This window comes from Barbatula barbatula (genome assembly GCF_947034865.1).
Source record: "Barbatula barbatula genome assembly, chromosome: 2".
Taxonomy (NCBI): Eukaryota; Metazoa; Chordata; class Actinopteri; order Cypriniformes; family Nemacheilidae; genus Barbatula; species Barbatula barbatula.
Window position 1 is genome coordinate 17,358,367 of NC_136767.1, and position 13,315 is coordinate 17,371,681.

Consider the following 13,315-nt stretch of genomic DNA (forward strand, 5'->3'; position numbering starts at 1 on the left):
CATCAAGGAGAGCATTGCAGTAGCCCAATCTTGAGATAACCAGGGCCTGGACAAGGAGTTGTGCCGCATGCTCTGTGAGATAGGGTCTAACCTTTCGAATGTTGAATAAGGCATATCGGCATTATCGTGTTGTCTTTGCAATGTGATCGTTGAGGGGTAGCTTTTCATCAATGACTCTGAGGTTCCTGGCTGTTTTGGAAGGTGCGATTGTGGTATTGCCAAGTTGGATGGTGAAATCGTGTTACACCATGGGGTGTGCCAGAAACCCTTTATGTTTGTCACTTTGTTTTGTAAATATCTAACCAATACAAAGTGTTAAAATGTGTATATCAACTTTGAAAACACAGTATGCAATCATTAAAAAAGTTCAGTTTTTTTCAATTTCCCGGAAAACTGAAAATCTGGACTTTCAAGGTTTCAGAAAGACAAAACGATATGTAAAATCTATAATAATCTATGATTAATAATTATTCACAGAACAGCGATGAACTAGACACACTTAAAAGAACATTTTGATAAATATAAAAAGATTTGAGTCATTTTACATTTCTAGCAAGCAACACAATTTTTAGCAGCACCATGGTTTCCAGGCACCAATCCATTTATAAAAAACTGTTTTCAGATGGCCGCCACTCACACACTATACAAGAAGCCTACTAAAACACTTTTCAACAAAACTCTTTGAGAATAAGAACTATTCAAAACTTTTGTTTGGCAGACTGAGTTGATTAAAGTCGAAATACAGTAGATGTTAGCAGCACTGAAAACACTGCAGTCGATTCAAGAGTCGTTCTGTCTCTCTCTAAGTGTTTTTTCTTTTCTCAAATTATTCTCAGGATAGAAACGCAGCCCAGGGGGCCTCTTGTCTCTGTCATCCGATTTGGAGTTCAAACATTCTTCCCTTTCTCTCTTTCTTCTTCTGAGAGGTTTAGGAGAAGAGAAAGCTGTCTGTTAAATTCTTTCTACAGAAGGCGCAGTAGGAGAGACATGAGGATTAAAATGCTAATACTTAAGGCAGGATGCAGTCTAGTGGCTTAAAAGCTGATGAAATATGGATGTTTTTGCACATACTGCTGGAGAAGAAGGTCAGCCACATGTCAGCGATAGACCTGTACTTCTGAGGTTTTTATGCTGTTCTCATGTTGAAAAAAGTTTAGATCGCTTAAGTCTGTGTAGGCCGGGGTTCTTACCACAGCAGTAAATAAGAGAACATCTCTATAAAGTTCTAATTTATTCATACTGTATGTAGATTAATACCAGCTAACACAAGAAATGGAAAAGGTTCGTTTTTTTTCAAAGCCAGAGCTGTAGAGTGGTCCTCAGTTACTGAATTTACTGTGCCAAGCCAAACACGGCAGAAAAAAGAGATTTGTTTTGCCCTATGTGCTCTTGCATTCGTGTTTTGTTGTTGCGTTTAGGGCACGCTGTGGATGGTTTTCCTTGAGCTGAGCGGATAAGGGCTTTTAAAAGGCTTTCTGTCTAGACAGAAAAAGGCTTTGGAAGTTGCCATAATGAAGAACAGGCTTCCCAAGTCATTTCTGCCACATTTACAAAGGTCAGCTCATCTTCATAACATCCACAAGTTCAGCTCATTTCCATAAACATTCAGGCTGCTTCTGCCTTCTGCTAAAGGGAAAACTAAGAGATGTAAACGGCCAGGCAAATGGACCTTTTCCCTTTTCACATTTTTATTTAACAATGTCACAGACAAAAAGAAAATAGGGAGAGCGAGAGTGATAGGGAGGGACAGAGAAAATATGTGATTTTTAATAAAAGGGTTTGACTTCATTGATCTCGGTTTCATTCAGATTAGGAGTGAGAGTGAACTCATTTTCTCATTAAAATAAGGAGGCGTGCAAAGATGGAAAAAGACAGAGTTGCAGAATGAGATGGGATTTACTGATTCGATCATGTTCTCCTGTGATGCTTAACGGGTTTATTGTGACAGACGATCTGACAAGTACACGGCTATGTAAAAACTTACCAAATGAATTTTTTTGATTATTACATATACATAGAGGTACAGTATACATTTATCTGCTTGTGTGTGTCATGAACCCATGACCTTGGGGTTGCTACCAGTTGAAAAACAGGCGGGCAAAAAGAACATGGTGCTCCAAGTGAAACGGACACACACACAAAAAGATTTGTCACCACTTTCATGTAAACTGGCTCGCTTATTGATCTGGGGTTGCTTTATAATCAGCATGTCGATGAATGCCTCGCTGAGCAGAAATCTATGGGAAACTGGGCCATTAGGGAAAGCTCAGCTATTAAAAACTCTGACAGAGATTTTGAAAGCGAAAAATAGTCAATCATCAAAGAAGTGACAGAGAGGGGAAATGGAAGGCATGCTGTGCCATCATTCTTGTTAACGATCACAAAAATGCAGAACTCAGTGCTGCGAAACCTTGATCAGATCAGCCATGAAAGCTTGGGAGGTAACAGCAAATAATGGCTGTATCTGAATCCTGAGAGATGCAACGTATTTACATTTAGTTTCTGCTGTGATGCTTTCCAAACTAAAGTGACGGACAAGAAAATGTGTGTAGCAAGGTAAGGCAATCAAGTGCAAATAATGCAGATCAAGTTTTGAAGTCACAAAAGTTTTCTCACTGTGCAACTTCTACTTCCACTAACCTGCAATGCCATTTTGTCCGTTTTTTTAACTAAAGACAAGTTATTGGTAAAGTGACCCAAAAATGAAAATTCTGTCATCATTTACTCACCCTATTGTCATTCTGAATGACTTTCTTCCGAAAAATCAACAAATCCTCACTCATCACCTATTTACGCTCGATCAGCACCCTTTGGCGTCACTTTTGAACGTGTATGTTACAATGTTGTTTGAAAATACAGATATTTGGTACCAACTCGAAACGATCGATTTGTATGAGGAACAGTGGCAAAAGCTATCACCGTCCACCATTGCTATCAGAGGACGAGTTACGTCAGCTTCTATGCCATTGTCTCTCCCGTGTTTCCTGACCGATGGTGTCATTTTGTTAGCAACAAAAGTATTTTGAAGAATGTTGGTATTCGAAAAATGGAGGAACCCATTTACTTCTAATATTTCGACATAAAACCAATGCAAGTCAATGAGTACAGATGTTGTTCGGTTACCAGGATTCTTTAAAATATATTTTTTTGTGTTCTGACATTTATACAGGTTTGAAATGACAAGAGCGTGAATAAATGATGACAGAATTTTCATTTTTGGGTGAACTATCCCTTTAATTCACTCTAAAAAATTGCTTTTTCAACCAGCAGTCAGGTCAAAAAGCGACAAACACAACCTTTATATTAAAGATTACATTTTACATCAGAATTCCCCATGCCCATAGACCATTGGCTGACATCTGATGTATATGGCACACTAAACTGCACTTTAGCAGATCGTCTGGTCAAAAGGAAAGCTGTTGTTTGCATTGGTGACAATGAGAATTCATCATGATCAACTAAACGCTGAATGTGAGGTTCACTGCTTAAACTTTTGACACACTTGTTAATGAAGACAGGTCTGTTATCGCAAGGAAATTTCCATGCCCCTAAGCATGACATGCTTAAAAATGAAACGTGATTGGTCAGTCCATGGTTCCCACACCTTGAAAACAAGACTACATTTGACCTAACCAGTGTTTGACACACGCTATTAAAGTGTTAGCTTTACAAATAGTGTCAAGTTTTTATAATTTAATCTGGAATGTATTAACAAATTAACAAATTATTTGATTGTAAGATATTACTATTTTGAAACTGAACACATGCAGAGCAAACTTCAGAGGCAAATTATAAAAAATGCCAGATTTAGAGGCTCAGTCGACTGGAAACCTTAAACTTTTCCATGTGTGGTAGATGTTTGCTGTTTGCTGTTTCCTGTTGTGTTCTCGATTCTCCAAATGATCTAAATGAGTCATTTTACACAAACTCAGCACAGACACAACATTGAAATCTAACTCTAACTCAAACCAGACTTCTGAGATTATAACCATTTTAAAGGGATAGTACACCCAAAAATGATCCTGTCATGAATTACTTACTCTCTAGTTGTTCCAAACCTGTATAGATTTCTTTGTTCTGTTGAATACAAATAAATATATTTGTAAGAATGTTAGCAACTAAAATTTCTGGTGCACCATTGACTATCATAGTAGGACAAATTACTTAGTTTGTTTTGTATTGAACACAAAAGAAGATATTTTAAGGAATTTAGGAAAGCAAACAGTTCTGGGAAACCTTTGACTACCATTTGAACTTTTCCCACTATGGTAGTCAATGGTGCCCCAGAACTGTCAGTTGCTGACCTTCTTCCAAATATCTTTCTCTGTGTTCAACCCAACAAAGAAATGTATACATGTTTGGATCAACCAAAAGATGAGTAATTCATGATTTTTGGGTGAACTATCCCTTTAACATCACCTTGATACATTACACGTAGCAATTGAAATCTGTACTTAATATGAGAAAAACAATTCAGGAGGTCATTGTACAACTGGCGAAGGTTTATGGATGTACATAATGTAAGTGCCTTTCGAGTAGAGAGAGGAAAGGACAAGTGAAGCTCAGTAAATCAAGATTAAATAAAGAAAAGAGCCTACATAAAGAATAACCTGGTAGCCGTGGTAAGTTCAGGGGTTTGGACATTAGCAAAAGAGGAGGGAAGTTAATGAAAGACACTTGACACTTTATCCGAGTGACTAAATCACTACTTCCACCCTCCAATTACACAGTGAAAGAATTAGTGCTTAATGTAATGAGTACTGAGGGAAATAAATGGAGGGTGAAGCACAAGTTTGTGTGTGCGTGTGGACAGAAATACTGAAAAAAAGTACGACTAATGGGAGGGGATGGCAAAGCCTCCCCAAACAGCTGTACTTTGCACCCTCGCATATACACAGAACCCCTATTTCGCACATTTCCACAACGTACCTTTTTATAACTGTGTTCTACTTAACACACCATGAAATAATTGGATGTGCTAGTTTTTTCTTTCCAGTAGGAAAACCAACATTTTATCTCAAAAAGCAGTTACTTACAGCTTTATATGCATCTACATCGTCCTGCTCAGTTCGCAACCACAAGTCAATCATATCAAATCTAGTGAATTCATTAAAATAGCTTGGTTGATAACAGGATGACATTTGGATAATTGGATAGTTCTACTTTCATTCATATCTGCAGAAGATCTAGTTCTGCTTTCAAAGGGACCATTATGTAAAGCAAGCAGAACTCAGACATGATAAAGGTGATAAATGGATTCTGAGCTGTTATAGTCATTATAAACAAGTTTGTGCAATAAAAACAGTTATTGGTGGGGGAGAAGGGCACACTGAAAGAAAAAAAGCTTTGTGCTACATTGAGCATGTTGTCAGCATGGTGGTTTCACAAAAAATTAACAATTTAGGCATCTCTCTAGTAGAGGGCGATTTCTAGAACGATTTCTTGAAATACTTTTTCATTCCAGGTCACCCCATCCAGCTCTCGGTGGATCCACTCCTCTGCTACCAACGAAAGGAATGTCTGCACCTTATCTACTGACCACGTTACAGCCATTTCTTTTAAGATTTGCTTTAAAACAACACGGCGGTGTCTGCTGCCGACTGTCTTCTAATCTACTGGGTTGTGATGTCTCGTGTTGCAAATCTTATGGCGTTGGTAGTGACGATTAACCACTGACCAATCATTGATCTACAGTGTTTGCACGTCAGAGTTTAGTATTGTTTCGGCTTTCTTGGAACCTCGACTAAGGTGGTACTAAAAAAAGAATGAGGAGAGAATTGTCATTTTTGGGCAAGCCCTTTAACTCCTGTGTGGTAAACAAGTATCCATTAGGTCTTTTTTTTTGGTGGGGTCCCTTACATATTTTCATGTCAATTCCCAGCCACGTTAGGGCCTCATTCAGAAGAAATACATTTACATTTAGTCATTTAGCAGACGCTTTTATCCAAAGCGACTTACAGATGAGGAAACATTGGAAGCAATTATAACAACATAGGCAACAAAATACATAAGTGCATCAAAACTAGTCCAAAAAAAAATTTGAATGAGAAGAAAGATAGGGAAAAGAATTAGGTTGGATCAATCAGCGACGTGTTGACGGAAGAGATGCATTTTTAGGCGTTTTTTAAAGATGGTAACCGAGTCTGCTGATCTTGTAGCAGCTGGTAGATCATTCGACCAATGTGGAACAGATCCAGAGAAGGTACGGGAGAGTGACTTCTTTCCTTTTTGGGATGGTACCACTAGTCGTTGTTCCTTTGCAGACCGCAGTGATCTGGCAGGAACATATGTCTGTATTAGCGAGTGAAGATACGATGGTGAAGACCCGGTGGTGGTCTTGTAGGCCAGGAGCAAAGCTTTGAACCTTATGGCGGCAACAGGGATCCAGTGTAACCTGATGAAGAGCGGAGTTACATGCGCCCTCTTCGGTTCATTGAAGATCACACTTGCCGCCGCATCCTGGATCATCTGGAGAAATCTACTGTTATCTCTACTCGCAAATAAAATGACATCTTTCCATTTCTGCTGTGCTCTCCCTCATCCTTTTTTAAAGGCTCTTTCTAACATTTTCTTTAGAACGGACAGAAAAACATGACGACGAATGAATGATGAAGCTTTTACCTATAGGTCACATTATAATGTTAGCCTCCAAACAAGCCTCAGTTGGTTGAGATATCAATATGCCTCTGTAAGCACTGCACTAATTCACCTGAATTTGTGTGATTCAGTGGATAAAGGCATCTGTGTAAATGGGAAGGTGTATTCTGTTTTTCATTAAAATACTTTCCCTTTAATGCACATTTATTTTTATATCACTGAACAATCTCTATTTGAAATAGATTTACTGTATACAAGAAAAAGGACAGATCATTAAATGCAGAGGTGTTAAGCAACCTTTACTGAGGGAGCATCCTGGATAATCAAAGTTTTCTTCTTTTCAAAGTTTTCAAAATTCACAAAACAATCTGATAAACATGAGTTAATGGCCATGGTACTTTTGGCTATGTAAGTGTTCTTTTTCTCTCATCATCATGTTGGTTTTAAAAATAGATGTGGAGGAGGAAATGTCTCAGTCTGAGTGTTGGCAGGTAGTGATCATCTCATATCCTGTCAACTTTGGTTTGATTTTGACCTATTTCAATGCACACGTTTCTATTCATACATTCAATGAATGTGTAAGTCTGTGTACATTGTTCCTTGAGAGAATATAAAGCTCTGGCGATGGTCTGTCACCTTTGATTTTCTGAACCTATTTTGATGACCGTGACTGTCTCTCTGTGTGGAAAGAGCTCACTACCAATGGTCAGAAAAAGGTTGCAGACTCTATTTAGAAGCGTGACACGCTGAGCACTCATGTTTGGCTGTGTGATTCTGCCAGGAACACTTTATAAAATTGTTACAAAAGGTGATGCCATTAAAGAACCATTTTGGTCTGTTTACTCAACAGTTCTTAAAGGAACCATTTTTTACTTTCTTATCAAAATCTCTAAAGAACCCTTTTCCACTTAAAATAATTTTTTTCTGTAACAGAATGTTTCTGCATATGTTAAAGGTTTTTTGGAATCTTTAAGTGGAAATTTTCAATGGCATCGTGAAGATCCACTTTTTAATGTACAAAAGTCAGAAAATTAAAAGCACAGTGTAAACTTGATCACTATACACAGTTATCGCTGTGAAGACATCTTAAGCCCTTTTATTTTGAGGGGATTACCATATAAGCATTTTGGCTGAAACATACCATAGAGAACCTTTAACATTTGAAGGAAAGAAATTATTCTCTTAAAAACCTTTGGGGAAACAAAAATAATAATTTTTTGGCATTGCGTTGGGTTAAAAAGGGCTGAACCCAGCTGTTGAATTAAACAAACCCAAAGAATTATTCAGAATTGACTAAAGAATCGGTTATAACAACCTAGCATTTTTGGTTGAAACAACCCAACCGTTAGGTTTGTCCCTTTTTGACCCAACACTGAATAAATGTTTTGAATAAACTGATGAATCTATCATGACATTCAACAGTCATAATTTCTCAACGATTATTGCAATTTGTACCAACACTGACCATTCATTCTCATTAATATGGAAACATTAATATGAAATCACATTTATAACTGTCTAGCAAAAGATATGTCAAACCTGTAACACAGGACTCTGGTCAAAGTTGTAGGCACTCGGTCGTCCTTCCAATGTGGAGAAGGCCACATTTCCACCAGTTAGTGGAGAGATGTCACTAAACTCGTCTGTACAGTGGGCCGTCCTCTCATTGTCTCCTGGTCGTATGAAGCCTTTGTTGTCCTTCTTATAGGTTTTGCGACAGGAAGCGCTGTAGTATTGGTAGGGTTGCCATGGTCCATTCTCTACTGTACGCTTGTAGATGGCAAAGCTCTCCGGTCGGCTGGAGTAGAACTTTAAACGGACATATGTGATCTCGAAGGCCTTGCCTTGGGGAAAAATAATGTTTTTAAAAACGCTTGTTCTATGATCAATAATTAATAATCAATGCAACTCAAGTTAAAGTACAGAGAATACCCTGTAAACTGAGCTTGTGTAAGACATATGTTTAAACATCACATACAACTCAAGATTGTGTGTACTTCTGCTATCCGTGACATATTTGTTTATTTGTCTGAAAAATATAAATAAAACATCTCGGGGGGGGTTGTTGTGTACAACAACATGACAAGAAATATTCTTTGATTTTTTTTCTTTTTGCCTGTCTAGTGAAGAAGCCATTATAATTATTCAGAAAAAGAACACATCAGCATAGAATATAAATAAATGTTGAGTGGCACTGAAAGAGGGGCCAAATTGAGAGTGGTAGTATGAAACCATCATGGTCAGGAACTGGAAGAGGACACGTTTATCTTATTTAGAGAGGAAATCAGTATATACTATTTATTCATATTTTGTGTTTGTATATAAAATGTGCCTGGTTTATGATTGAATTACCAAAATAAATAAAACTCATTGTCATAGAGATTATCATGACTTGTATATTTCTATTGTAAATGTGACAAATCATTTAGTTATTTAGTTAATTCAAATACCTTTTTATTACTTTGTCCTGAAGATGATATTTTTAAACTACTAGAGCAATGATATCTTGTTGTTACGGTATATTTCGAGATGAGGTCTTGTGGTCTTGGTCACTTGACTTGACTTGCAAAAAGCTCTTCACAACTAAAAAAATGGATCTCCTTAAATTATCCATTTAGCTTTTTAGCTCAGTCTGCCTTCAAACATGGACCATGGTGGTTGCCATGTTGAAATCATTTAAACATCATTAGATCTCAACATGAAGGAAGATTATCTTGGCTGGAGAAAATATGAAAAGGAAATAGAGCGCAATAAGAAAGACAAGCTAAAAATTAGAGGTGGTCTAAATCTCTAATCATGATGAATGAAAGCGTAGTCTGGAAGAAAACGCTGAATTACTGACTTCGACTTGAATTTGAATATGCGCATGTTTAAATGTACTGTGGTCTATTTATCACACACAGGCTTAATATGTGCATGTGTACTTAATACAGTTAAATTCTGCAGCTGTTGTGCTTGTTTGTCTAAAAAGAACGAGTAGACTAGACTTTTATATATATATGGGTGTGTTTTGTCTGAACTCGATTAAACTAAACCAGGCTTACAGTAATATTTATGTGAAACTCATAGCTGAGGGTAAACACCATATCAAATGATCTATCATGCTCTAAGCTTTACAGGTGACACAATGTGTAAGGCGGTTATTTTGCAATGAAATCTAGAAACGTTTGTTTTTAATTTGCATAATTTGGGATGTCCGGTTATGGTATTTAGCTGCGACCATCTGTATCTCATATAAGTTAATTGAACAGCTTTGAATGAAGACCACAATGGAAACCAGATGTGGAAACATTCCTTAAAGTGTTTGTGTGTGTTTGTGTATGTTTAAATGTGTGTGTATGGGAAAGCCTTGACCTGCCACTGGACTCTGCTGCTTTTTCTGCGTTTGTCTTATTCTTTATAATGTTTTCCGTACCACCCCCAAAGCTGCCTCCTCTGTGTGTATATATCTGTGTAGGCCTCCCTTGGACGTATTCTGTTTAGTTAAGAAACATGAAAAGGCCTTTCATAGACACCCAACTGCAACCCATCTCTGAATGAAAGTAAAAATTAGACAGATGCAATTTTCCTGTCCAAATATTCAGCTCTATTTATTAGTATGTTAAAACATGTTGACAGCATGTCAACTTTGCTTTAATATATGTTTCCTATATTATCAATGCATTAAAAGGGATAGTTCACCCCCATAGATTGTTCCAAACCTGTATACATTTCTTTGTTCTGCTGTACACAGAGAAAGGTCAGATCTCATGCCCCATTGCCCCATAGTTTTAACCTACTATTGCAGTACATGGTGAATGAGATCTGACATTCTTCCAAATATCTTCCTTTGTGATCAGCAGAACAAATACATTTATGCAGGTATTGAAAAGATCTGAGGGTGAGTAAATGATGACAGAATTTTAATTTTTGGGTGAACTATCACTTTAAATTGAACATTTGCAAACGCTTCAGAAATTCTAATGGTAATGGAGCAAAAATGAAAACAGCACATTATACACGTAGTTGCTCTCATTTCTTGCCAGACAGTCAGGAATTTGCTGAGCCACCAACGGCTTTAAACATTTTTAAACAATGTAATAAGCGTAAACAGAAATGTTTCAGGCAGCTGATTTGTATTGGAGACTGTGTGTCAAACGGCTGCTCACAATGTGTTGTTTTAAAGTGCTAAAGTCTTGTCATCTACTGTCTTTTGATTTCCCTTGTTTACTTTATTTTTCTGTATCAACAAAAAGAAAACAAAATGACCAAAATATAACCATGTAGATCTTTACATCTCGCTGTTCAAAAATAGTCAGATTCTTAGAGATATGTATGGAAACGCTTAATGCCCTTCAGAGTTTATGCTTCAGTCATAAAGTAATAAAACTACATTAGCCAAAGCTGAGATATTTGAGTCATCTAATCAGACAGGACACAGGTGTTCTCATTTACAGACATCACAACGTTCATGTCTATCCTAAAATCTATCCTGACATGCAAGATTATCTCTGCCAACTTGTGTTCAGTGAGAATACCGGGCAGATTGATATATAAGCACAGAAAACGTTTATAAAAGATGTTTGAAGGTAGGATACATTGAAAAGAATTTAGATTCATGTTTCCTTTAATAGGACATTTTCCTATTAATATGCATTTTGCATTTAGCAAATGTTGGGTAAAGCACTTGATCTGGAGCTAAAAAATTGCTAAAAAAGATTGAAATTATACATCTATTTCAAATAACATTCATTCATCACTGAATTTATACTCCATTCCAAAAACGCTTAATACGCTTGAATGTACCTTGCAGTCACTTTGAAAAATAGCATCTGCCAAACGCATCATTTTAAACATAAAAAATAACCGTCTGCCCTTAATAAAAAAAGTATCACATGCAATCCATCACGGTCCAAACATGATACCTATTCTGCACACCTCTTTCCACCAACAACTTTTTTGTTTTGTTTATCCATACAAATCTGTATGAACTTAGACATAAGAACAAACACTGTGTCTACACGAGATGCGAAACGACGCTTGCTCTATTGGGATTGTCGCAGCGCGGCACATCCAGTGTGGAAAAAATTTACAATATAATGGGTTCTAATGCGTTTACAACGTATTTTGCCGTGTCACATCCTTCAAGGTATAAGGCTAAATTCTATAAATACATTCATTAACATGCCTTTAATATCAATATTAACATACATTTTTTCAAGCTCAACTTTAGATGTCTTACCAAGATGCAGTGTGAGATTGACTGAATTAGGATACTGAACTCCATAGAACATAGACTGGCTCTGCCACCAGGTGTGCTCTTCATCTGCGTGGAAGTCCGTCAGGTAAGTGGCGTTGTGGTTCAGTTCCGAGTCGAAGGCGTCACATTGGTGACAAGATCGCGTGGAGCCCGTCTGCATGCAGTAATCCTCGGGCGGGATGCCACACACGTTTGAAACGACGACGGAACGATTAAAGGCTGCGTTCTCGAATTTAGGCAGGCAGCGATTCAGGTTGCCCTGCTCATCATAACAAGAGTCCATTCCAGCAAGAACAGAGGACAAGGTGATAGAAAGCAGAAGAAGAAACGAAAGCACGATGTGGAGTTTGTAGGAATTCATCATTCTGAGCAAAGGAGTTCCAACAGAACGAAACTTCAGAAGAACAAAGCACGTCTAGCAAATAATCAGACCCACATGTAACAGAGCAAGCTTTAGAGGAAGTTCAGCGGTTCACTGTGAAACTTCAAAGGCATGCATATAAAAGTGTTTGAATTGCAATCTTAATGGAATGGATACAGAAGCACACATTTTGCGTAATACAGAGACAATTTTATACAAAATAAGTTTGCATGCAGCTGAATGCACCAGTTGGTTTCACACAACACACAATATGTATTATTTATATGCATGCACACATACATTCAACTAAACAGGAAAGGTATAAAAAAAGAAATACTCCGCCATCATCCTGTGCAAGTTAATTCCTCTGTGCCTTATTTGTCTTTCACTTGGTTTTGAACAAATCTTGTATTCAGCCTGGGACACAAACTCTCTCACAAGCATTATCTGGCGGTCGGAGAAGAGGGTGGAGAGAGAGGTAGAAGGGAGTTGGGGGTCGACCAGTAACTAGTTAAAAAGAGGGGGGGGGGGGGGGGGGGTAAAGGAAAGTTTCTGACTTTCTTTGCTCTGCAGAACACAAAAGAAGATATTTTGAAGAAGGTTTTTAACTTGCATTGGTTTTGTGTCCATACAGCAGAAGTGAATGTGGGCCAACGCTGTTAGGTTACCAACTTTCTACAAATGATCTTCTTTGTGTTCTGCTAAGGAAAGAAATTCATACAGGTTTGAAATGACAAGAGGGTGAGTAAATCATGACAGAATTTTCATTTTAGCGCTTCAAACAACTCACACAGACCGCTGGAATTGTGGGGACCCATTTTTCACATAGCAGTAGATTAATATTTAACTTCATTTAATTCAATGCAAATAAGATAAAGTTTCCATGGTACACATTAATACTTGAACCGGCACTTCTCCCTTCAGCAAACAAGTCGACAGTCACACAGTGTTTGCGGTAAATAACAACATAACTATTAATTTCAGCTCGGTTTGATTTGATAGTGCGCGCCCATTGAGTAAATGCAATTTCAAGTAGTAACAAAATTATTTGTTTAACAAATGCGGTTTGTACAGTAGTAAAGAGAATGGAAAATGAAGTGTTTGATTTTCTTTTTTAA

The 13,315-nt window shown here is 37.5% G+C and overlaps 1 protein-coding gene across 1 annotated transcript in view; it reads right to left on the reverse strand.

The window, feature by feature from the left end:
- lamc3 (laminin, gamma 3) overlaps window positions 1-12,119 on the reverse strand; it is a gene marked incomplete at its 5' end in the record, with an annotated part of 67,990 nt that extends 55,871 nt beyond the window's left edge. The window contains 2 exons of the mRNA XM_079475029.1: window positions 8,137-8,441; window positions 11,819-12,119. Coding sequence (XP_079331155.1) covers window positions 8,137-8,441; window positions 11,819-12,119 — 606 coding nt within the window. The remainder of the gene's footprint in view (window positions 1-8,136; window positions 8,442-11,818) is intronic.
- Between the last annotated feature and the right edge of the window lie 1,196 nt (window positions 12,120-13,315).